The sequence below is a fragment of the Chiloscyllium punctatum genome, chromosome 14 (assembly GCF_047496795.1).
Source record: "Chiloscyllium punctatum isolate Juve2018m chromosome 14, sChiPun1.3, whole genome shotgun sequence".
Classification (NCBI taxonomy): domain Eukaryota; kingdom Metazoa; phylum Chordata; class Chondrichthyes; order Orectolobiformes; family Hemiscylliidae; genus Chiloscyllium; species Chiloscyllium punctatum.
Window position 1 is genome coordinate 27,594,018 of NC_092752.1, and position 23,247 is coordinate 27,617,264.

Genomic DNA, 23,247 nt, shown 5'->3' on the forward strand with positions numbered 1-23,247 from the left:
TCATCCTGCCAAAAACTAAATTCCATCCGTTGGCCACATCCCTCCTGAGACTGGCACACTATTCTCCTATTACTGGTACATCCCGCTACACGGTCACTCTGCCCTATTAGTCATAGATAATTCTACCTGTTTTTGCTTCTCACTGTTTAGTATTGGCATGTGCAGCCTAATTTTATAATGTAAGCTTTTGCAGAAGCAACACCTGTTCCCTTATTCTGCACAATTTTAACCCTATACCTTACAATCCCCCCCACCTTTTCTTCTTGGCTACTAAGTGTTATCTTCTGCATTTGTCTCATACATTGCCTTCCAGTTCGCTAGCATCATCCCTGAGACTTCATTTATAGTGGCTAATTCCTTAAGGTCACCCATCCCCTCATTGTTCAAGAGGTTGAGTCCCTCTGCCTGATTACCTTTTAGAGGCATTTGTTTTGCCAAGGCCATCTCAATTAGCCGTACACAAGGTATGATACAACAGCCAATTGCTGTCAGTACCCCTGCTACCACTATCAGGGAGGTGAGGATGGAGACTACCACGACTTTCCACTTCCCAAACCATGATTCCAGCCATCCCGTGAGTGCTGTGTCCAGTCCTGAATTCTCAGCCAGTTCTTCCGCCAAGGTGGTTAATCCTCGCAAGGAACGAGAGATTGACCCATCAGGTGCTGTATTATTTGGAATAAAGGTACAACAGCTACACCCTAACATCACACATACACCCCCTTTTTCGGCTAGGATCATATCTAAGGCCAGTCTGTTATCCCAGGCCATTCTGCTGATTGCACCAAGTTGCTCAGAAATACCCTTGACTGCATCTCTAGTGTAATTGATGAATCTTTGCTGGTTGTAAAAAATATAATTTATCCAATTCACATTCTTGTTAACCGTTACCCACCAAAATAGGGCAGATTCAAAACCTGCTGCAATCTGGTTGCGGGCCTTGAACTCATTGGGGACCCCTCTAGGAACTCCTATAGAGTTGAGATAAATCCTATTGTCAAAGGAAGTATCTAATAATGACCTTTTATTCCTCTCATTCTTTATTACTACCGCCTTCTCCTTCTCAAATGCCAAGGTGAATGGGATTGCCAATTGCACAATTACACATATCCCTCTCCAGTCAGGAGGTAGGGAAGGTCGCAATATTCTGCCTCCACAGTACCACCAGAGATCAGCCCAGGGAACCCGGAGTGCTGCGTCATTCCCTCCTTTGTCCGTTTCGGTGTCATTCTGAGTTTCTATACATAACCTCAGCTCCCTCAAGTCTTTAGACCGATTTGTACCCTGTCGCTTATACATGATGTGTGATTCCCGACCGTGGTCAAAAATGGGGGGGGCGGGGGGTGTGGGGGGAGCTTTCAAATCCGTCTTTTCTATGGGAGGGAACATTAGAGATAGGGATATACAATTCCTATCATTCCATGCAGTCTTATCCTGAGACAGGGCTATCATACATTCCATGTCCTTCCTGTTTCGGTTCCATCCGAGCGGAAAGGGGACTATGTGGGCAACCGGCCTACCGGAGACACATGCGTAGCAATTGCTTTTATTCAGAGTTTTAACAGTGAACTTTACCCATTCAACCCAGGCATTTGCGTCCCCATATCCAGTTTCTATTTCAATGGTCTGCTTCAAGTCCTTGACCTCTATAATTTTACCACCTTTGGGTCGTTGGGAGGGGCAAAATGTTGTATCTTACTCCCAAGTTGTTTGGCTCATTTTCCGTTTACTATGACTATTTGGAAACAGCAGCCCGAAAAACACTTCCCAGTGGCTTCCAATACTGTCTTTAACTCGTTACTAAGGAGTCAAGACCCATTTTTACGGGGAAAGGAGTCTTCAGAGGAGGTATTTTTGATGGTGAGATTTATCGGGTGGCACTTTCTGTCAGGACAGTCTAGGGCTGGGCGAAAGGGGGCTCTATGGATAGTGATGCCAGGTGGTGGTGTTTGCGAACCATACCTTGTGTCCGGTAGGGTCTTAAGAAGGATTTTGGAGGAAATATCCTCCCTCTGATACCTTACATCTCCGCAATTTACTAGGCTGCAAGCATCGACCTCTATTACTTGCGGATATTCAGACTCAGGGAGCGTTAATAAAAAATATGGAGATGACAGCATTGTTTAACAAAACACCAATACTAAGAAAGCTAATATAGTAACCCTAAGCATCCCCAGCATCCTACAATAGTATTGAAGGACCGAGAGATTTAACATGCAATACAATATATAGACATCAAAAAGAAACTATCCCGCGTCCACATAAAAATCAGTTACTTAAAGTTTTTTGAGTCTGAGTTTCAGTGGTTCTTCTGTCGATTCAGCTGTCCAGGCTTCTTTCTTAACCGGGGATTCCACCAGTCCTTTAATCCTGGTGTAGTGAGTCCAGCCTTTCTCTGCCGTGTGTATCACCGTTTCAGTAGTCAAAAGAGCCTGGTACGGTCCCTCCCAATCCGGTTGCAATTTAGTTTCTGTCCATGACTTAATTAGGACCTAATCTCCTGGCTGGATGGGATGAACGGCGAATTCAAGGGGCGGAGTCTGTGCCAGTAATCCTTGTCTCCTAAGAAAAGACAAAGAGGAGGATAAGCCCAGTATATACTTATTTAAGAACAGATCTTTAGTCTCCAGAATTGGCAGTTCACCTTTCGTTCCCAGATAGGGCAGGCCAAACAATATCCGATAAGGGGACAGCCCCATATCCTTGGGGCACTCGCAAAAGGCCTTTGGTAAACACATAAGTCCAAGGGAGTCTGGTTTCTACTATTAATTTCGATAACTGCTTCTTGAGAGTCTGGTTCATTCTCTCAACCTTTCCTGATGAAGGTGGGTGCCAAGGGGTGTTAAACTCCCAAGAGATACCTAACCCTTCATTTATGTGGACTATTGCTATTTCCTTTGGCAACAAAAGAGATTCCAATACTTGCTTTACCAATTCCTCATGAGCTAGTTCTTTACCCCTACTGTTTATCAGTCCCCTCTCCTGCCACATCTTCCCAAATGTGTGTGCAACCCCGAAGGCAGACTTAGAATCTCTGTATACAGTTCCTTCTTTGCCTTCCAAGGTCTTAAAGGCCCTTCCTAGTGCATAAGGTTCACAAGTCTGTGCCGACCAATCATTGGATAGTCAACTAGCCTCAATAACACACCCCTCTATTCCATCCACTACTGCATAACCATTGTGTCTTTTACCTTCAATCACTCTGGAGGACCCATCAATGAACAGCCTGGCCCCTTACATGTACAGGGATATCTCTAAGGTTCATTTTTACTTTCGTCTGATATTCTATAATGTCAAGGCAGTCATATTCTGGGTCTGAGGGAGCTTCATCCTCCCCTTTCCAGAGAAAGGTAGCTGGATTCAGACAAATGTCGGTGATCAATGTAAGGTCATCCCTCTCTGTTAGAATTGCTTCGTATTTTAGAATTCTAGAGTCTGTGAGCCATCGTCCTGCTTTCTGATTTAATATGGTCCGTACCTGATGTGGGGTGCTGGTTATTAAGGCTTCCCCCAAAAGTAAGTTTCCGACTCTCCTCTACCAATAAGGCTGTTGCTGCCACTGCCTGCACATACTCTGGCCAGTAATGTAGCTTTCCATTCTTTAATTAACAATGAATTAATGCTGTCAAGCTTTAAATTAGCTATGAATCAATATGACAGGTCACTGAGAGAGTGTGTGAAGCAATCCTGCCAATTAATATTGAGTCAGGCTAATACAATTGATTTATTATAAATATTAATTATTAATTATATTATATAAATAAAATAATCATTGTATGTAATTCAGGGTGGAAATGCAACAAGTGACTAAAACATTTTAGAAGCTGTAATTGCACAGTTCTGTTTGTTTACCAGTCACTTGTGACTTCTCATTCTGTTTCTGTAATTGTTTTGCTCGAGCACATTCATTTTTAAAAACCTCAATAGATTCCATAGCACCATTTGCAGTTAATTCAATCCCTAATTTGATGGCAGTGTCTTGTCATGAGCGCAAAACTGATTCTTCGTGCCTCTCATCACAAAACTGTCGCCATAATCCAATTAACTCTTTCGTTCCCGCTCCCACGTTACGCTGCCAGATCAATTGCTGAGCCAATTTAACCAGTTGAACAGCTTTAGGGCCGCCTAATGACCATTCTTCATCACCCAATGTTTTGTTTAAACCTTGATTTTTTTAAAAAGAAATATTGCAATATTTCTTGCTCCCTATAGCTTCAAATACCAATTTATCAATTTATGTTTGTCTAATTTTAAAGCCTGTTCCTAACTATACATTTTGGAATCTTACTTGTAAATATATATTTATATATTATAAATTCATTTATTCAGTATTTACTATTTAAACTGTAAAATGCATACAGTTCCCAACTTTGAAATCCACTATTATTATCGGTTTTAGTCCCTTAATTTAAATCCAAAATTAGTTTTCTTAAGTAGTCCTGACCAGTCATTGCTCAATTACAATGCTATAGGTTATGAAATAACCAGAGCTGTCTTAAAAGGATTTGTCTATTCAAGTTTAAATAAAACTTCTAATGCATGAATAATGGCTGAATCCAAGGTCACAGATATTAACCATAGGATTAATTTATTACAATCTAAGGTTGGACTGAAACTTCAACTGTCATTGAGGGAGGGAACTTTCTGAATAAAGCTACAGCTTAAAATTAAGTGAAAACAAATAAGTCGGAAACACAAAAAAGGTTATCATGTTGTTTTCCTCCGTATTAAGCTGATTTGAAATTGCTTTTATGTAAGGGTAAAAGAGATTAGTTAGAAACTGATAGTAAGGCAGTCATGACCTGTAAAAAGAACAGGACTTAACATTTTATTTCATAATCACTGTAAAATCCTTAACCTTAAAAGAAATCATGTTAAATTTCCATAATAGAAATCAGATTCAAAACAGTCCTGGATCTCAAGCTCCAGGGAACAAAGCACAAACATTCAATCACCAACAAACAAATGTGCATTCAAACCTAATCACAAAGGGTTAAACTTTCTATTAGCTGTACAGCTCTTTTCTCTCTTTCTCTCTCACACACACACACACACACACACACACACAGATACCGTATCTCACAGACACTTCTGGAGCTTCCCACAACAACAACTCTAGAGGCTTCTCGCTCCACCCCTCTATCTTTTGAATCTTTTTCTGGATGTAACACCCTGCTTGTTGTGGTCTCCACCTCTGACCTTGTCCCTGTTGACTGGACCCTACGAACGGTCCTCCTCGTCCTCTACCCTTTCCTCTAAGTTCTACATGCTGCCACCTCCACTCCGGTTGCTAGTCACTGATTCGATTCTTTTCTTGACTACTTCGTCAACCGTGGCTACCATCATTTTTGCCTTCTGTTCTTGCTTCTCATCCTCTCTCTTTACAAACACTTTCTATGCCTCTCTTAACAATTCATCAAGTGATTTCTCATTCCACCCATCTATTTTCTGTATTTCTTTTTTTTGGATGTCTGGCCATGACTTAGTTACAAAGTGTACCTTCAGTAGCCTTTCAGCTACTAGCCCTTCCAACACTAAACATAATCTGATCCCTCCTGACTGAAAGGCTGTTTTCTGTTGACATATAAATTCAAATATTTATAAACCTAGTCTTCGTCCAACCCGTACTTTGGCCAGAAGACAGCGGGACGAAGAATGGATTCCTTAGTCCATACAAAGCAACAATATTTAATTATCTTTTTGCTATCTTTTCCCCTTGTGCAAGTATTATTTTTCCAATCCCACAACATCCTGCCCAACGGACGTTCTGGAGGTATGTTGTCAGGGACCCCTCCTCCATTTCCATTTTTTTCTGGAGGATTATACTTTACCCTTGGCACAACCCATATTGAGTTCCTTCGTTAGACACTTACTAAGTACTGGAACTCAATCCCAGCCACCAAGGCAGTACTTAAAAGTCAATTTCCCTACCTTGTTCCATGCATGGAGTTGCCTGGCTCCCCTAGCAGAGCGCTTTAAGGAACATCTCCAGGACACCCGCACCAATCAACCACACCGCCCTGTGGCCCAACATTTCAACTCCCCCTCCCAGTCTGCCAAAGACATGGAGGTCCTGGGCCTCCTTCACCGCTGCTCCCTCACCACCAGACACCTGGAGGAAGAACACCTCATCTTCCGTCTCAGAACACTTCTTCAACAGTTTCCTCATTTCCCCTTCCCCCACCTCACCCTAGTTCCAAACTTACAGCCTTGCACTGTGCCCATGACTTGTCCTACCTGCCTATCTTCTTTTCCATCTATCCACTCCACCCTCCTCTCTGACCTATCACCTTCATCCCCTCCCCCACTCACCTATTGTACTCTATGCTACTTTCTCCCCATCCCCACCCTCCTCTAGCTTATCTCTCCATGCTCCAGGCTCTCTGCCTTTATTCCTGATGAAGGGCTTTTGCCCGAAACATTGATTTTACTACTCCTCGGATGCTGCCTGAACTGCTTTGCTCTTCCAGCACCACTAATCCAGAATTGGATCTCAATCAGTCAACCAGAAAGGGGAACCCACTGCCGAGGAACACGGGACCATTCTAAAAGGAACGGGACACGTCTTCCCAGCCATCGACGGTGCCCACCCTGCTGGTGATGATGGACATCCCAGACGAGCCCCCAAATTATGAGAAACAAAACTCACATATTAATAAATTTCAGTCCGAGTCAAATTCTGAAGCAGCCAATTTTATTGATACGTACTTGCAAGACCGGGTGCCTAACGAGTAAGCACCCTGATCTGAGGGTTACATTCTGATTTATGCTGTTCAGGTGCGTCTCTCGATCCTCTCCTTTCACCCCATTGGTTACTTTTGCTGTAGAACGTAGCCTATCACAAGCTCTAGCTTCACTCCACCTTTGTCTAGTTTCTCTCCGCCTCTGTTTACTTCTCCCATTACTCTAAGCCTGTCGCCCCTTACTCTTATTTAGCTCATTCCTTATATGTGACTATCCTGGCATAGTTTGCTGTCTTCATGCAATCACCCTACCAAACTAAATTCTACCCGTTGGCCACATCCCTCCTGAGACTGGCACACTATTTTCCTGTTACTGGTACATCCCACTACATGGTTGCTCTTCCCTATTAGTCATAGATAATTCTACCTGTTTTCGCTTCTTCTGTTTTCCTATGCCTGGTACATCCTGCTACACGGTTGTTCTGCCTTATTAGTCTAGATAATTCTACCTGTTTTCACTTCTCACTGTTTAGTATTTGCATGCGCAGCCTAATTTTATAATGTAAACTTTTGCAGAAGCCACACCTGTCCCCTTATTCTGCACAATTTTAACCCTATACCTTACAGGGTGAGAGCAGGAACAGGCTGCAAGGGGGGGAGAGCAGGAAAGGCTGCAAGCCAGTGGGAGAGAAGGCAGCTGGGGCAGAATGAGGTCGTGCCCTGACCAGGGAAGGTCCAGCCCTTGTGAGACGTGTGAGCCCATCATGACCATGCACTTTTGGGCTGTCGTGTTGAATTGTTAACTATGTTTCTTTGTTCTTCTTCTTTAGTAAGAAGGACTGGGAGGTTTAACTTTTAAACTTTGTTTTCTTTAAATTTCTGCTTTTTAACTAAGATTCTGTACCATTGTGGCTTAGATGGTGCTTTAAGTGTTGACTTATAAACTTTTCACTGCACTCATGTGAGTACATGTGACAATAAACCTAATCTGTTAAAGTTATTGTCCATTCCTTGTTGTCTTACAAGATTGGTGGGGATTGCTTTTCCTTCAAAGCAGCCCTTGTATTTTTCATTCTCCCATAATGGATGGTCAGCAGAGAATTCTCGACCATTGGCTTTCTTATAATGAAAGGTTGGTGACATATGGCCAAATCAGAGTGATGCTAAAGGGGAATTTTACATGATCATATTCTCAGTTCAATGCCAATTGTATCCAGAAGAGTTAAGTGACTCTTCATTTCACCCTAAGTCAATGTGGTTTAATCTTACACACCTCTAGCAAGCTACTCAGTTATGGCAGTTGGAAATAGTAATAAATGCTGGTTTTGTCTGGAATGCTCACATCGAAACAAAGATTAAATGTAAAAGAAAGGGTGAGAAACATCCTGTTAGAGTGTTCTTGATAACTTGCTGAAATGCAATCCTTACAGCATACTTTGCACAGACACAGTGCACAAGTCATTGAAGGGTAGAATCTGAGTGAGATCAAGAGATCACATCAAGAGATTGCTGTGCCCTGTATGGTGAAAGTTGTTCCAATTCTGAAATCAAATATATACTTTAATAGTCACTGCAAGCCTGAGTGGTGTAGCCAAAATGACACCTGAGAAAACTCAATGTCACCTCAGATAAAAGTGATACCATATCAATGAAGTCAGTGTCTGCCACTGACACACAATACCTAACAATATTACTGGAATACCAGGTGCAGAAGGGCTGCAGAAATAAAAACAGAAGGTCAGCTGCCATCTTTTGGAGCAATTTGGAATGGGTAAGTAAAAATAGTCTTGGCATCATTGTCTTCCTTCAGACCTAGTACCAACCCAAAGGCCACTGAGTCTGTCAATGTCTCAGGTTTGTTCCATCATGTCCTTTCCTTATACTGGCAGGAGTGGTATGATGGGTAACATTGTATCAGATGTGCCATTGATCTTCTTTAGTGGCCTGTACCAGGATATCGTGAACCATCTATATCTATACAGGTGCAGGGCATATGATTCCTTACTACTATCCAGTGTCAGGCCAAACAAGAATAAGAAACATTGGTCCAGGATTTCCCCCTTGAAATACAGTAATGAAACTATTTCTATTCATTCCCGTTACTTTGTCACCTACAGTGAGTATCGATGAGTGTCCAAGCGGCCACAGTGCCATGATTTCAATAACTTAGTTTAAAAAAAAGAGGTCTTATAATTGATAAGCTTACCTCCTATTTCTCAGCTTTAATACTAAATGAGGTACTTGCAAGCTGGCCACAGGTACAACTGTGAGGCATGGGTCTGGACTTGGCATAATCTTGAATATTGAGTCGCTCTCTTCTCAAGAGGAAGGTGACATTACATTTACTCAATCCCTTTGCAATATGACTCTTAGTTCCTTGACCATCAACTTCCAAGTGAGACTTGAACCAGTGCATCTGGCAGAGAGGCCTGGCTTGTGTCTGGTGTCAGTGTCCACCAAGTATCCAGCTGGCCTTGAAATATATTGTCCAAGCCTTCATATTGATTCGCTCACCACTCAATCGGCTAACATCTCACTTGCTGAACCTAAGGGATGAGAAGTCTATGATCATCCAGTAACTGGCCCCGGCCTTTGGCAGATATTTCACCATCGATAACACTCGCCACCATTCTGTAACTACAAACACATAATTTCTGGGCTATTTGTTAGGAGCATTTATAGAGTGAGGTGTTTTACATAGGCCAGGAGGGAAGTAGGTTCAGACAAGAAAAAAACAGGGGAACTGAGATAGAGTGTGAAATTAAACATTTATGTGTAAGACATGGAAATGATCTGAAAGAGTTAATGTTGAAGTTTGTATTGGCTCCACATGATCTGAAGATGTTAAACATTCTTTGGATGGTGAAGAAGAAGTCTAGCATGAGGTCCAGATGAAGACAGATGTGGCGTCTCTAGCTCCTAATAATGTAAACAAGTACCTCTTCTCAATAAGAATCAATAATGGTTTCTCATCTATCACCGCTCATTAGACAGGTTCTTAGACTCACAGGGAAAAGGAGGGTCAGCTCCAATGGTAGTGCCTTACCATAGGGTTAAAAACTGCAGGTTCCAATCCCACTTACCCTGAAGCTGTGTTGTAAATGTCTGAGTGGTTGGTTCAAAGCTACCTGCGATTTTCCCACCATGGGCTGCCTGAGCTGGTTAATGTTTACTTGCAAAAGAATAGAGAGAAGGATTCCCTCCACATCTGGTGAACACTGCGGGAGCTACACTCACCCCCAGAGTGATATTTTAATTTAAATCTGTAATGTTGTTTTGTGGTGTTAACTTTTGTTACAGCATCCTTGAGGCTTTGAGATTTATTTTTAAATCTTTCTCTTATATTAAAATAAACAAATAAAACAATGTTGGCAGCACTGTCTCCCAAACTCAAACCACCAATGGTAAGAATCACAACTTAGGACAGACCTGAAATTATAGCAGTCTTTGACACATTTTGCCTTCAAAGTCATACTTAACATTGAACTGGCAAATATAATTTTATAAAGACTGAAGGTACGTTTTTTTAAGAGTGTTACAAACACTTGTACTATTTGGCCATTGAGCAATTGATGATATTTTGTGAGAACAACCTGCAAATAATTCATGTCACTTTCACAGAATGCAGTGATGGGGTGGAGTGGGTGGGAGGCGGGTGGTGGTCGAAGGTGGGGGCTGATGGAAAATAGAGTTTATTCAATCCTTCAGGTGATTAAACAAATTACAAAGTGGCTTAACTAGTGGTGTCAGTAAGTGAAAAATCAGTATTTAACACAAAACACCATCCAGCAATGAAATTGAGGTCTGTGCTATGAATTGTCACCTGGAGACCAGTTAAACAGTTTGTTGCCATTTAAAATGCCTACACTCAGTGAGTAAAGAGGTTGCACACCATAGTGAGCAATATTTGTCTGAATTCCTTCTGTTAACAATGGACAGCTGTTTGGGAGTACATACCAAGATGACATTGACTTCAAGCTCTACTTAATGAAGACCCACAATTTTGTATCTATTGCTGCTGGAACAGCAGTAAGTACCTTTGAAATGCTTTGGTACCCTCCTGAGAGGCTTTGTCAAGGCTTTCCCAACGACCAAATGAAATTCATTCCAAAATTTCCCCAAGGCATCTTTTACAAAGAACAAGCTGTTGCTTTATCATATCTGTGGTCAAGTGACCATGGGCCCAAAATTGGGCATTCTAAGTTGACCCACAGCCAACGAGGTCAGGCCTAGTAGAAAATTAGCTGAAGTAAATTAAACAAGAGCTATTAGTTACAGAGAACAGTGGAAGGTTACAAAGAGCTTACAAGGGTTCAGGGTGAAATCATTCACAACCATCTCAAGAGTTCTGCATTGGAGAAGTGTCAATCAGACTTTCTGGCAACTTGACAGCCTGACTATATGCACTTTACCCCTCCTGACATGGCAGTAGTGAAGGGTTTTGGGATAACACCTTTGAGATTATATAAACCCAGGTCATGACCCATTGACCAAGGACCACAGAACATTCTGGAAGGTCAGGAGTGAGGGGTATATTAACACATACCTTGGATGCCAACCCCTTATCGAAGACTCAGTCTGGATCAGCAGAGGTGTTCAGACCACCTGGAGAGAGAGGGATGGGGGAAATGGGAGTGGGGAGAGAGAGGGAGAGAGAGATAGAGAGAGAGAGAAGATCCAACATAGCCTGTGAGACCCACCTTCACAGAAGAGAGCCAGCCCTGAGTCAGAGGAAGGTGATTCCAATGGCCCAGCACAGGCACATGGATTGTTACAGAGTAGTATCCTGGATGTAGGTTTGCTCGCTGAGCTTGAAGGTTTGTTTTCAGATGTTTTGTCACCATTCGAGGTAACATCTTCAGGGAGCCTCCAAATGAAGCACTGGTGGTGTAGCCCACTTGCTATGTATATGTTTGAGTTTCCTAGGGTTGGTGATGTCATTTCCTATGGTGACGTCATTTCCTGTTCTTTTTCTCAGGGGGTGGTAAATGGGATCCAAGTCAATGTGTTTGTTGATAGAGTAGTATCCTTTTTCAAATATTCTGAGTTATATAGAGAGTAAATATTCTGGGAATATGTGAAATGCTCACATGGTGTTTTTAATAGGGAATATTTTGTTCATAAACTCAAGTTGAACCACAAACTGAATTGTGTCCCTTTTTCTGCTTCCCTGACAACAGTACTTGGATAAAGTGTTTTTAATACATAAACTCATCCAAGTGTCAAAGCACGGACAACACATCTTATAGAAGTCACCAGAAGAAAGGTCATGTTTGATCCTGGGCATCTTGCTGAGTGCTCCTCTTGGTCCAGATAAGGAACTGGAGGATGACATAAGTCAATGTAACACCTTCACTTCCCTGAAAGTACAAGATAGCCCTCCTGGGTTGCAGTTCCTCCTTCAGGAATACAAGTGTGACTTCTGAGAACCTGCATACCCTCTCCCTTTGAGCCATCCTCCAATGTGTCACTGTGTACAGACAGAACTCTACCATTTCAACAGAAGTTGGTGTGAGGAGGACATATCTACTGTCCCTCCAAAAAATATATTGAGTCTGTACTAGAGTACTTAATCAACAGCCAACTATTTTAGCACTTCCAAGAATATTCAAATTTTGACAATCGCCAACGAAGATCAAAATTGTGCAAAACTTTCAGAGTTCAGCAGTCAAATTCTATTGCATCATACACCTTTTGGAGTTTGTTTCCATCTTGTGTCCAAAGTAACCCTGCGGTGTTTTAAAAGCTTAATCTGCTATGACATTGGAAGGCAGGAGGCTAGAAGAACACAGCAAGCCAGGCAGCATTAGGAGGTGCAGAAGTCAACGTTTCAGTTGGAACCTTTCTTCAGGTGGGTGGGGTGGGGGCGCAGAGCTGCAGATAAAGGGGGATGGGGGGGCAGGATGGTGAAGTGGGGATGGGTGAAGACAGGCAGAGGGTACAACCTGATTTGGTCAATGTTAGGAATGAATCCGTTTGGTGGCAGGGACCAGTAGAAGAGAGGGGGAGGGGCTGAGAGAGAGTTGAAGGATGGGAAGGGAGGTTATTTGAAACTGGAGAACTCAATGTTCAGTCCTCCAGCCTCAGGCAGAAGATAGGGTGTTGGTCCTCCAATATGCACTGTGGTTTGTTTGACTATGGAGGAGGCCAAGGACAATAATGTCAGAAGGGAGTGGTTGGGGGAGTTGAAATGGGCGGTTACTGGGAGATCCAGTCGGCCCCTGCGGGCCCAGCTGTGATGCTTGGTGAACCAATCCCTAAGTTTATGTTTGGTCTCCCCAAAGTAGTGAAGACCACATCATGAGTACCTGATGCAGTAAACTAGGTTGGAAGAGAGGCAGGTGCACCTTTGTCTCACCTGGAAGGACTGTTTGGGGCCCTGGATGGAGGTGAAGGGATGGTGTGTCGGCAGGTTTTGCATCTTTTCTCGGGGGCGGGGGTGGGGCTGAGGCAGTGGCGTGAACCAAGGATTGTCGGAGGGAATGAGTCTTGTGGAAGCCAGAGAGGGGTGGGGAGAGGAAGATGTTAGAATAGATTAGATTATATTCCCTACCGTCCGAAGAGTAACCCACCTAGACCCATCTCCCCAAATTTACCCCTGACTAATGCACCTAATACTAAGGGCAATTTAACATGGCCAATTCACCTAACTTGCACATCTTTTGGACTATGGGAGGAAGCCGGAGCATCCGGAGGAAACCCATGCAGACATGGGGAGAATGTTCAAACTCCATACGGATAGTCACCCAAGGCTGGAATCGAACCCATGTCCCTGGCACTGTGAGGTAGCAGTGCTAACCACTGAGCCACCATCTTCTTGGTCGTTGGGTCTTATTGGAGTTGGCAGAAGTGGTTGAGGATGATGCGTTGGATGCGGAGAGTGGTAGGTGAGGACAATGGGTCTCTGTCTTGATTGCGTTTAGAGGGGGGATGTTTAGAGCAGTGAAACAGTGGAGGGCTGTCTGGGTGATGGGGGGAAGCCCATTTTTCAAAATAGGTGGACATCTGGGGTGCTGGATGTGGTTCTCCCACCTCCTCCCACCCAGTATCCTGCAAGAACTCCATCCCATTCTCCCAATTCCTCCGCCTCTGCTACATCTGCTCGGACGAGGAGGCATTTCACTCGTGATTGCCCCAGATGTCCACCTGTTTTGAACAACGTGCTTTTCCTCACTTCATCATCTAGCCAGCCTTCCGCCATTCCATGTTTCACTGCCCTAAATATCTCCCCTTTAAATGAAATCAAGACAAAGACCCATTGTCCTCACCTACCATCCCACCAGTCTCTGCATCCAACACATCACCCTTAAACACTTCCACCAGCTCCAAATAGACCCCATCACCAAGAACATCTTCCCCTCCCCACCCCTCTCTGCCTTCCACAAGGATCGTTCCCTCTGTTCGTCCTTGGTTCATGCCACCCCTGCCACTGAACCCTTGGGTACCTTCCACTGCAACTAGAAAAGATGTAAAACCTACCAGTACACCATCCCCCACACCTCTATCCAGGGCCCCAAACAGTCCTTCCAGGTGAGAGTGAGGATCACCTGCCTCTTTTCCAACCTAGTTTACTGTATCCGGTGCTTCCCTCAACTCCTTCCCAGCCCCTCCTCCTTTCTTCTACTGCTCCCTGCCGCCAAACAGATTCATTCCTCCCATTGACCAACCAGGCTGTACCCTCTACCTGTCTTCACCTATCCCCACTTCACCATCCTGGCCCCACGTACCCCTTTATCTGCAGCTCCTCCTACACCCACCGACACCCAAAACATTAACTTCTGCACCTCCTAATGCTGCCTGGCTTGCTGTGTCCTTCCAGCCTCCTGTCTACTTTGGATTCCAGCAGCTGCAGGTTTTTTTTGTCTCTAATGAAATAGGAAGGGACAGTAATAGGATGATGATCCTGAAAATCTTTGAATAATTGACATTAACCAGAGTTGATAGGTGTGTAGTGAAATGCACTCCAACATAGGAAGCAGAGATTCACACCAATCAATATTTTCCAAATTCATGTTAACATTTGAGTCATGACAGAGATAATCTCAATGGAGAGCAGAAATTCTCCACATCAGTAAGTTGAAAGGAAATGGTCAATTGAGAGACTCAGGAATGTATTTTCAGCTAACATTACAATAATGGTACAGAAACCAATGATAATAGACCAGAATACTCTGTATCTCTAAATAGTGTTGCACTGAGTTTAGTGCACAAACTAGTATCTCAGAATTTATTAGAGCATTGGATTTTGCAAAGTACTGTGTCAAGGGAAGTAAAGAAGATGTGGTGAGGTGACACTGTTAACTGTACAGCACTTGAGTATTGGTGCTCAGACGGTGGATATTATTTGGGGATTCACTTGTGCTTCTACTTATAGGGATAGGCTGAAACCGTGTATGTGAGGTTTGGTGATCCATGTATAAAATATGTATCTCTGTGAATACAATCTTCTAAAGTACAGAGTTAGGTTCCAGTCTTATACAGTCCTCTTGGATTTCTGAATAAACAGATGATAGCAGACAAAGGTTTGACCTGCAAAGCCAAGCATCTCAAAAGCAACTGCTTGCCTACTAACGTTCATCCTACCAGAATTGGCCAACATAAAGCCGTCAAGTTCCATCTGCTTTTTGCAGAAACTAGAGACTGACCCTGAATGCATTTTTAATTTTTATCCTTTGAACTCACTGCTCATTTCTAATCTCTGTGTGCAATGCTTTGTTTCTCTCTTCATGTTTAGTAACTGGTAAACCCACTCCGATGTTAACCCAAGAAAACCTGGTTCAATTAGTTCCTTGTAAAACATAAATTTAGTTGGTCTGGGAGTGAGGTATCCACAAGAGAAGAGATTTTTTTTTGTGTAGTTCACCTTATTGTGACCAACCAAGAGGATGGGTGAATAAAAAAAGGGAGCCAGTTCATCTCTTCTTACCCTGAGGACTAGTCATAACAAATGGAAGCATATAACAGAATGTATAAACTATAGAAACTAAACAAATCTGTCAATGGCCTGAATGAGGCTCCCAGGGTATTTTTCAATGCGATCTGTTCTGCTGAAAATGTGTTGTGTTTCACTGAAAGCAGATGATGCATTGCTTTCTGGAAACCATAAAGGACATCTTCCATGGAGCTTCAGGATGGTATCATCCAACAAAACTTGAGAAATGTGTTAATAAGATTGGAATCAACTTTAAAATTGGGAATAAGGCTTGAAGGCCTTTTAAATATCTTGATTTGGTTGTTAAACAAAGTAAATCAGAAATAACCTTAAATCAATAATTCCATTTAGAAAATCATTCTGATCCAAGTTAATTATACTAGATCATCACAGAAAGATAATCTATTGTCTAGAGAAGTTGAGCTGGTTGTGCACTCAGAGATCTGATGGCTAGTTTAATGTGATGACGTTAAGGACTTTGGCGATACATCCGAAAGTAGAGATTGTTTCAAGGACAAATAAAACATTAAGGAAAGAACATGAGTGAATCATTTTCAGTAATGTTCCGTATACTAATCTCCCTGAAGAGAATTCTACTGCAGCTGTTCTCATAATACTTCAATGGGTGGAATATGAGACGTTGTTCTTTATCTAAGCCATCTAATAAATTAAAATGGTTGATAGAATATTTTGGCTATTGAGACTCTGGCTCTTGCAGGGGAAGTGAATTTGGGATCCTATTTGTTAAATATCTTATGAACAGAAGAGGTTGATTGGTGCCCATTTTGTCCTCTCCTTGTTTGAAAAGGTTACTTGCCAGTTCAGAGCACACTTAGCTGTTTGTGTGGTTTGATCTTAAAAGAATAAACAAGACAGATTTTCTTGAATTCAATGAAGAAAGAGGTTTATTTTGAAAGGATCGAAGTAAACTAGAACGTACAGTGACTTTTGCTCCGAAACATACTCTAAGTCATACATACAGATTACACACTCACACATACAGATGACAAAGTGGGAAGAGACAAATTGGCCAAATTAGAGTCCATTGAAAAAAAGGTCAGAGTGTGCAGTTCATAGTTTCATGATTCATTGACTTCAGGCTGAATGTGATGGTCATGATGCTTTCAATTTAAAATGATCACAACTAAATTGGTTAATCTACGGGGGACACAGTTGTTGAGATGAGTTCTTTCTTTAAAATCTGCCTGCTGCACATGGTGGGAGAGAGAGAGAGACAGAGAGAGAGCAGTAAAAAGCAGTCAGGGCATGCCCAAGTTTGCAAATTGTGTAGCGCACGATCCCAGGTTCAAATGCCACCTGCTCCAGAGGTGAGGAATGACATCCTTGAACAGATTGATTAGAAAAATTTGTTAAATTAAAAAAAATCTTGAGGTAAGACAAACCCCACGTAGCTTCTCAGCTGTTTGGGCCACCAAGAAAGCGGGTGTTTAAAACACACAAGGGGTTGGTTTGCTCATCTGAGCTCCTCTCCATTTGCTAGGAATCCAAGCAGGATCATAAATTCCAACTGTAGCTTGATTAACTCATGATGAAAAAAGCATCTGAAACCAGGACTCTGCGTTCCAAGCAATTTGCCTTTAATGTTTAATCACCAATGTTTTATTTCCAACAGTTGAATATTTCAAATGATTGCCATAGGTGCCATGTTAAAGAAACACTGGCACTCTTGTGGGACAGTGGTAGTGTTCCTACCTCTTAGCGAGGATGCCCATGTTCAAGTCCCACCTACTCCAGACATATGTAATAACTCAGTCTGTAATCAAAACTACAGAGAAATAAAAAGATACAAACTTTACTGAATGGGTAGATTGAAAAATATGTGGCATAGGAGACACGGGGTTTTTTGCACACCTTAAAGGGTGGTGAGTTTTGCAGATTTTCAGTCTTCATTCCAATGGGGTCAGAATGTGGAATGTATAGAAACGCTAATTCTGTGGCCATCTTAACTATGAACTCGAGTCATTTTTGTTAGCTTCTGTTTTGGAAAAAGTCTCTTTTAAAAGTTCAGTTTCACGTTTCCAACCAATACATTAAAAGTCATTGTTTGGGATTTAACACATCTTCGTGACAAAAAGAAGTTCTATCCAATGGCCATTCTGTAGGTGGCAAAACCATTATATTTGTTATAGGTAACCAAGCGTAGTGTCAAAATATGTACTTTATCAACAAAAGTTTATTACAAGTTAAATATGCTGACTGGAAATAGATGCTAAAGAGGAAGGAAAGCTAATACCAAATGGATGAATACAAGCCATCAACTGTTGAATTGTGTTACAAAAAAGAAATTTATTTGGAGAAATTATTTTGAGTGCCTAAAGGACAAAACATCCCAAAATGTAACTGTTTGTACAAAATATGAAAGTCTAAAGTAATTCCCTTAAATCTTTGACTCTACATATGAACACATAGAACCCCTTCAGTGCAGGAGTAGGCCATTGAACCCATCAAGTCCACACTGATCCTCTAAAGAGCATCTCCTACCCTATCCCTGTAATCCGCATTTCCCATGTTAACTCACCTAGCCTGCACATGTCTGGACACTATGGGCAATTTATTGTGGCCAATCCACCTAACCTGCAATATTTGGACTATGGGAGGAAACCAGAGCAAACAGAAGAAACACATGCAGACACGGGGAAAATGTGCAAACTCTACACAGGCAGTCGCCTGAGGCTGGAATTGAACCCAGGTCCCTGGCACCATGAAGTAGCAGTGCTAACCACTGAACCACAGTGCTACCCTAAAAACTCAATTTTTTAAACCAACGTGTTTGAACATGTTGTTGCAAACTTCCATGGCCATCATGTCCATAAGTGAGAATTGAGCCTGGACTTTGTGGCCCAGAGGTAGGCACACTATCACGGTGCCACAGACTCTATCAAACTCCATTTTTAATGAATCAGAAAGGAATCAGTTGCATAAAGTTTGTAGCTTTTTATTTCTTTGTAGTTTTGATTGCGAACTTCACCAGAATGCCCCCAGTGTCTTCATCCAGATCATTTATATATAATGTAAACAGCTGCAGCCCCAACACTGAACCCTGTGGGACACCACTTGTCACAAGCTGCCATTCTGAAAAAGAACCTTTTATTCCATCTCTCTGCCTTTTGTCAGACAGCCAATCCTCAATCCATGCCAATAGCTCACCACGAACACCATGGGCCCTCACCCTTACTCAGGAGTCTCCCGTAAGTCACCTTATCAAAGGCCTTTTGGAAGTCTAGATAGATAACATCCACTGGGTTTCCCTCGTCTAACCTACTTGTTACTTCTTTAAATAATTATAACAGGTTTGTCAGGCACGCCCTCCCATTACCAAATCCATGCTGCCTCATTCTAATCTGACCCTGCACTTCCAGATTTAGAAATCTCATCCTTAATAATGGATGCTAGAATTTTACCAACAACCAAGGTTAGGCTAATTGGTCTATAATTTTCCATCTTTTGTCTTGATCCTTTCTTGAACAAGAGGATGACAACAGCAATTTTCCAATCATCTGGGACTTTCCCTGAATCCAGTGACTTTTGAAACATCACAACCAATGCCTCTGCTATTTCCTCAGCCACCTCCCTCAAACTCTGAGATGTAGCCTACTCGGGGCAGGAGATTTAATAATTTTTAGACCTTTTAGCTTTTCTAATACTTTCTCTTTTGTAATGACTACCATACTCAACTCTGCCCCTGACTCTCCTTAATTGTTGGGATATTACTGCTGTCTTCCACTGTGAAGACTGATGCAAAGTATTTATTAAGTTTGAAACCAAAAGAAAAATGCTGGAAAATCTCAGCAGGTCTGGCAGCATCTGTAAGGAGAGAAAAGAGCTGACGTTTCGAGCCAGTTAGAAACTTACAAGATAATGCATGGCTTAGAAAGGGTGGATGCTAGGAAGTTGCTTCCATTAAGCAGGGAGACAAGGACCCATGGACACAGCCTTAGAATTAGAGGGGGTCAATTTAGAATGGAAATGAGGAGACACTTCTTCAGCCAGAGAATGGTGGGCCTGTGGAATTCATTGCCACGAGCACAGAGGAAGCCAGGACGTTAAAATTCTTCAAGGCAGATTTTGATAAATTCTTGATCTCGGAAGGAATTAAAGGCTATGGGGAGAGTGTGGGTAAGCGGCATTGAAATGCCCATCAGCCATGATTAAATGGGGAGCGACTCGATAGGCCCAATGGCCTTACTTCCACTCCTATGCCTTATGGGTCTTATGGAAAGTGTGGCTGTTTCATTGGGAGACAGATGTTTGGATATATATTCCAAAGAGTCATACAGCATAGAAGAGGCAATTCAGCCCATCAGGGCTGCACTGACCTATCTACACCAATCACACTTGCCAATAACCTTGAATGTTATCTCATTTTTAAAGATTGTGAGGGTTTAAGCCTCTACTACTCTCCCTTTCCAAGTTCTTCCATTCATTATCTGCCTCTCTGCAGCACAAAAGCTGGTGCTTACCAATGACACTAACTTCCTTTGCTTGAAATTCTCTGGTAGTTAATTCTTTCAGGATTCTGAAAAGACTGGACACTTGAGGGAAGATATCATTTGTACACTCTCTTTTGTAAAATTGTAAACCAAATTACTAAAATGTTGTTACTCAAATAGAGAGTTGCATACTTGCATGAAGAGCCATTGATTCCATTCTTTAGAAGACTGTACCTAGATTGCTTGCCATTGAACTTTCGATTGCAATGATGCTGACAATATTTTAAACTACAATGCCATCACAGTATTTCACAACATGAAGACCAACAAGGAAAGGGATCTGATATCACTAAGGGGACCTACACGGTTTGTGTGTGTGTATCCGATTCTTCTAAGCCTATGAATTTTTAGGGACTTCATACTCTACAGTGTGTGGGAGTAGCAATGTTTTGGTTTTGTAAGAACAGTCTTGTCAGATAAAGCATTAATTGCTTCTCTGCATCTATTTTAAAATAAAAGTTACCACAGCCATACCACACTATAGTGCTACTCTCTCACTGCACAGAGATGACTAGTGGTAGTTTAACCTGAGGGTCACCACATCCCTCACAGGAGGGAAATTAAGTAGGAAGGTCCCTTATGATAATCTCAACCAGTGTGGGAGTCAGACCCAGGCTATTGACATTGTTCTGCATTGCACACCAGCTGTCCAGCCAACTGAGCGAACTGAGCCCTTACAGCTAATTTCAAGTTATAAGAGTAGGCTCTACGTTGTTTAGAAAGAATGTTGGAAAGATTTGGTCTTTTGTTTGCCTCCCACAGGATCTTACTTTTCTTCCCTACCAATTCCTCATGACATCATCACAGTGAGCTCAATCAAGTATTAGCACTTTCAGACCCTCCCAGACCCTCATACAACAGCTACCTTTCCTGTTCTTTGACAGATAAGTTGCCTCTTGAGAGAAGACCCTCCAGCGACACACAGTGTGGCTAAACAATGAAAAGGACAAAGTGACTGAAATGTCAGCTTGAGTCCTGAGTTAGCAGACACATTTGCAGCAAAGGCCATATTTAGTACACTGAACAGCTCAGTCTATTTCAGAGAACAGCAGTTAAAAGCTTGGCAGAAAGACATAAATTGAGTGGCAAATGAACAGTTGAGATGTAATGAATGATTACATTACACACTTAATTTTTCAATTTCATACTCCCAATGGAAAGTTCTTACTCGGCAGGAGTACATATCAGGAATTTGGATATGCACAGAGCAGTTTTCTGGCAATTAATTAAAATGATTAGAAAGTTGCACGTAAGACATATATAATTTCTGATACCCAGTCCAGCATGATGAGAGAAAATTACTAGTTGTATAATCACACTTGTTAAAACCAGACCCATAACAGAGAGAGAGCATTTAGTCCCTTCTCCGACAGATCGATCTCATCTCCAAGCCTTTCTAATAAACCTTTAACTCTTACAATATCAGAGTTTCAGCACCTTCAACATGACTTTGTGAAATAAAGCAAAACAATTGACTTGGCCGATAGTGTACTTTATTCATTATATGCATTCCCAGATGAAGTTTGTGAAATATATATTTTCTTATTTGCTGAGGGTGCTTTATTTTCCATAAAGAACCTGCAATGGCATCTTGTGTATCTGTTTATTTATACAACACCTTTCATGATCTCAGGACAGGAGTCAGGGCATCCAAGAACTTTGAAGTAAAGAACTAGGTATGTCTGACAGTGGGAACTCTGTGTAAATGCAATCATTGGATCAGAAATGGCAACGTGTTGATCATCAGAACTCTCTTGGAATACAAATCTTGCTTCAGGTGTGGTGAGTCCACTGAGATTCAACCTCTTCAGTATTATGTTAACAGCAGTTTCAATTTGAATTACTTCTGAGTTCATGGAAGTGAAAAAGTTGAACAGGCATTTTCTCAACATTGACAATACGTTAAAAAATAACAAGTTTTTTTTAAAAGAATCTTTTTAAACATTCTTTTAGTAAAGGAAAATCATCTTTGGGAATGTTAACATTTTCAAAGAGAATTTATCTACATCAAAATCCCTCACCATATTATGATTCAGAGTATGTTTTGCTGTTTTTTGCATTGTGAAGTAAAAAAGGCCTTTTTTTCATCCTGTAGCTTGAAGGTATATTGTGAGTTTGGCTTGTTTACAAACTAATCAAAAGAAAAGGCAAAGTCTTCAACTATCTGCAGGCTTAAATTTCAAAGTAACGCTATTTATTTCACATTAATATTAAATACTATTGGGTATGGTAACCATAGACATACTGGAACTAAATTGTATAGTTATATTAGGCAAGAGAAATCTTATCTTCTACATATGTTCAGGTCCATGCGCTGTCAAGACTATCAAAGATGTGGAGGTGTCAGTGTTGGGCTGGGGTGGACAAGATCAGAAGTCACACAGTTCTAGTTCAACAGGTTTATTTGAAATCACAAGCTTTCAGAGTGTAGTCCCTTCATCAGGCAAAGTGACTTACCTGTCGAAGGAGCAGCATTCCGAAAGCTTGAGATTTCAAACGAACCTGTTGGACTGTAACCTGGTGCTGTGCAACTTTTGACCAAGATGAAAGTTCTAGTCTAGAGTAGTCTGATATTTTAGTACATGTTCGAACTCTGCTTGTACTTAGTGATGTACAGCTTCATTACATCATTGCACGTTTGCCCCAGGATCCTGAAGATCTTTCACAGCAGGCAATTGTTTGTCTAATAGAGAATGATTTTACATTGTATCAGCTGAATTTATCACACCGATCCTAGAAGCACAAAATTATCCTATTTCCCAGCTTCCATCTTCAGTAGCAACGATATGTATATATTCAGGAATTTATTAAAAACTAAAAAAAAATTCCTGTGAATGCACATTAAGGACAAAACTCATTTAGTTCACATATCTCATTGGCATGAATAAGCAGATGTTTATCCCTAAAAGAACTTTGCAGTGAATTTTACCAAATTAACTCTCAACTAAAGGGACGTTCATGAAGAGTTTCCCTCCTTGAACGCTAACTAATTTTCACCCACAATTTTACCTTGCTGACTTCATTATGCATGTTCTGAACCTCTGTGGTACTGCACTCACTGGCATGTGTGCACCAGCAGTAGACGTAATCACCAATGCTTTCAGCACAGGACCTTCTAGAT

At 41.7% G+C, this 23,247-nt stretch overlaps 1 protein-coding gene across 1 annotated transcript in view; it reads right to left on the bottom strand.

Annotated features, from left to right (window-relative positions):
• Positions 1-270: 270 nt before the first annotated feature.
• LOC140485456 (uncharacterized) overlaps positions 271-23,247 on the bottom strand; it is a 30,547-nt gene continuing 7,570 nt past the window's right edge. The window contains exon 2 of the mRNA XM_072583658.1: positions 271-1,694. Within this exon, the coding sequence (XP_072439759.1) occupies positions 271-1,694 (1,424 nt within the window). The remainder of the gene's footprint in view (positions 1,695-23,247) is intronic.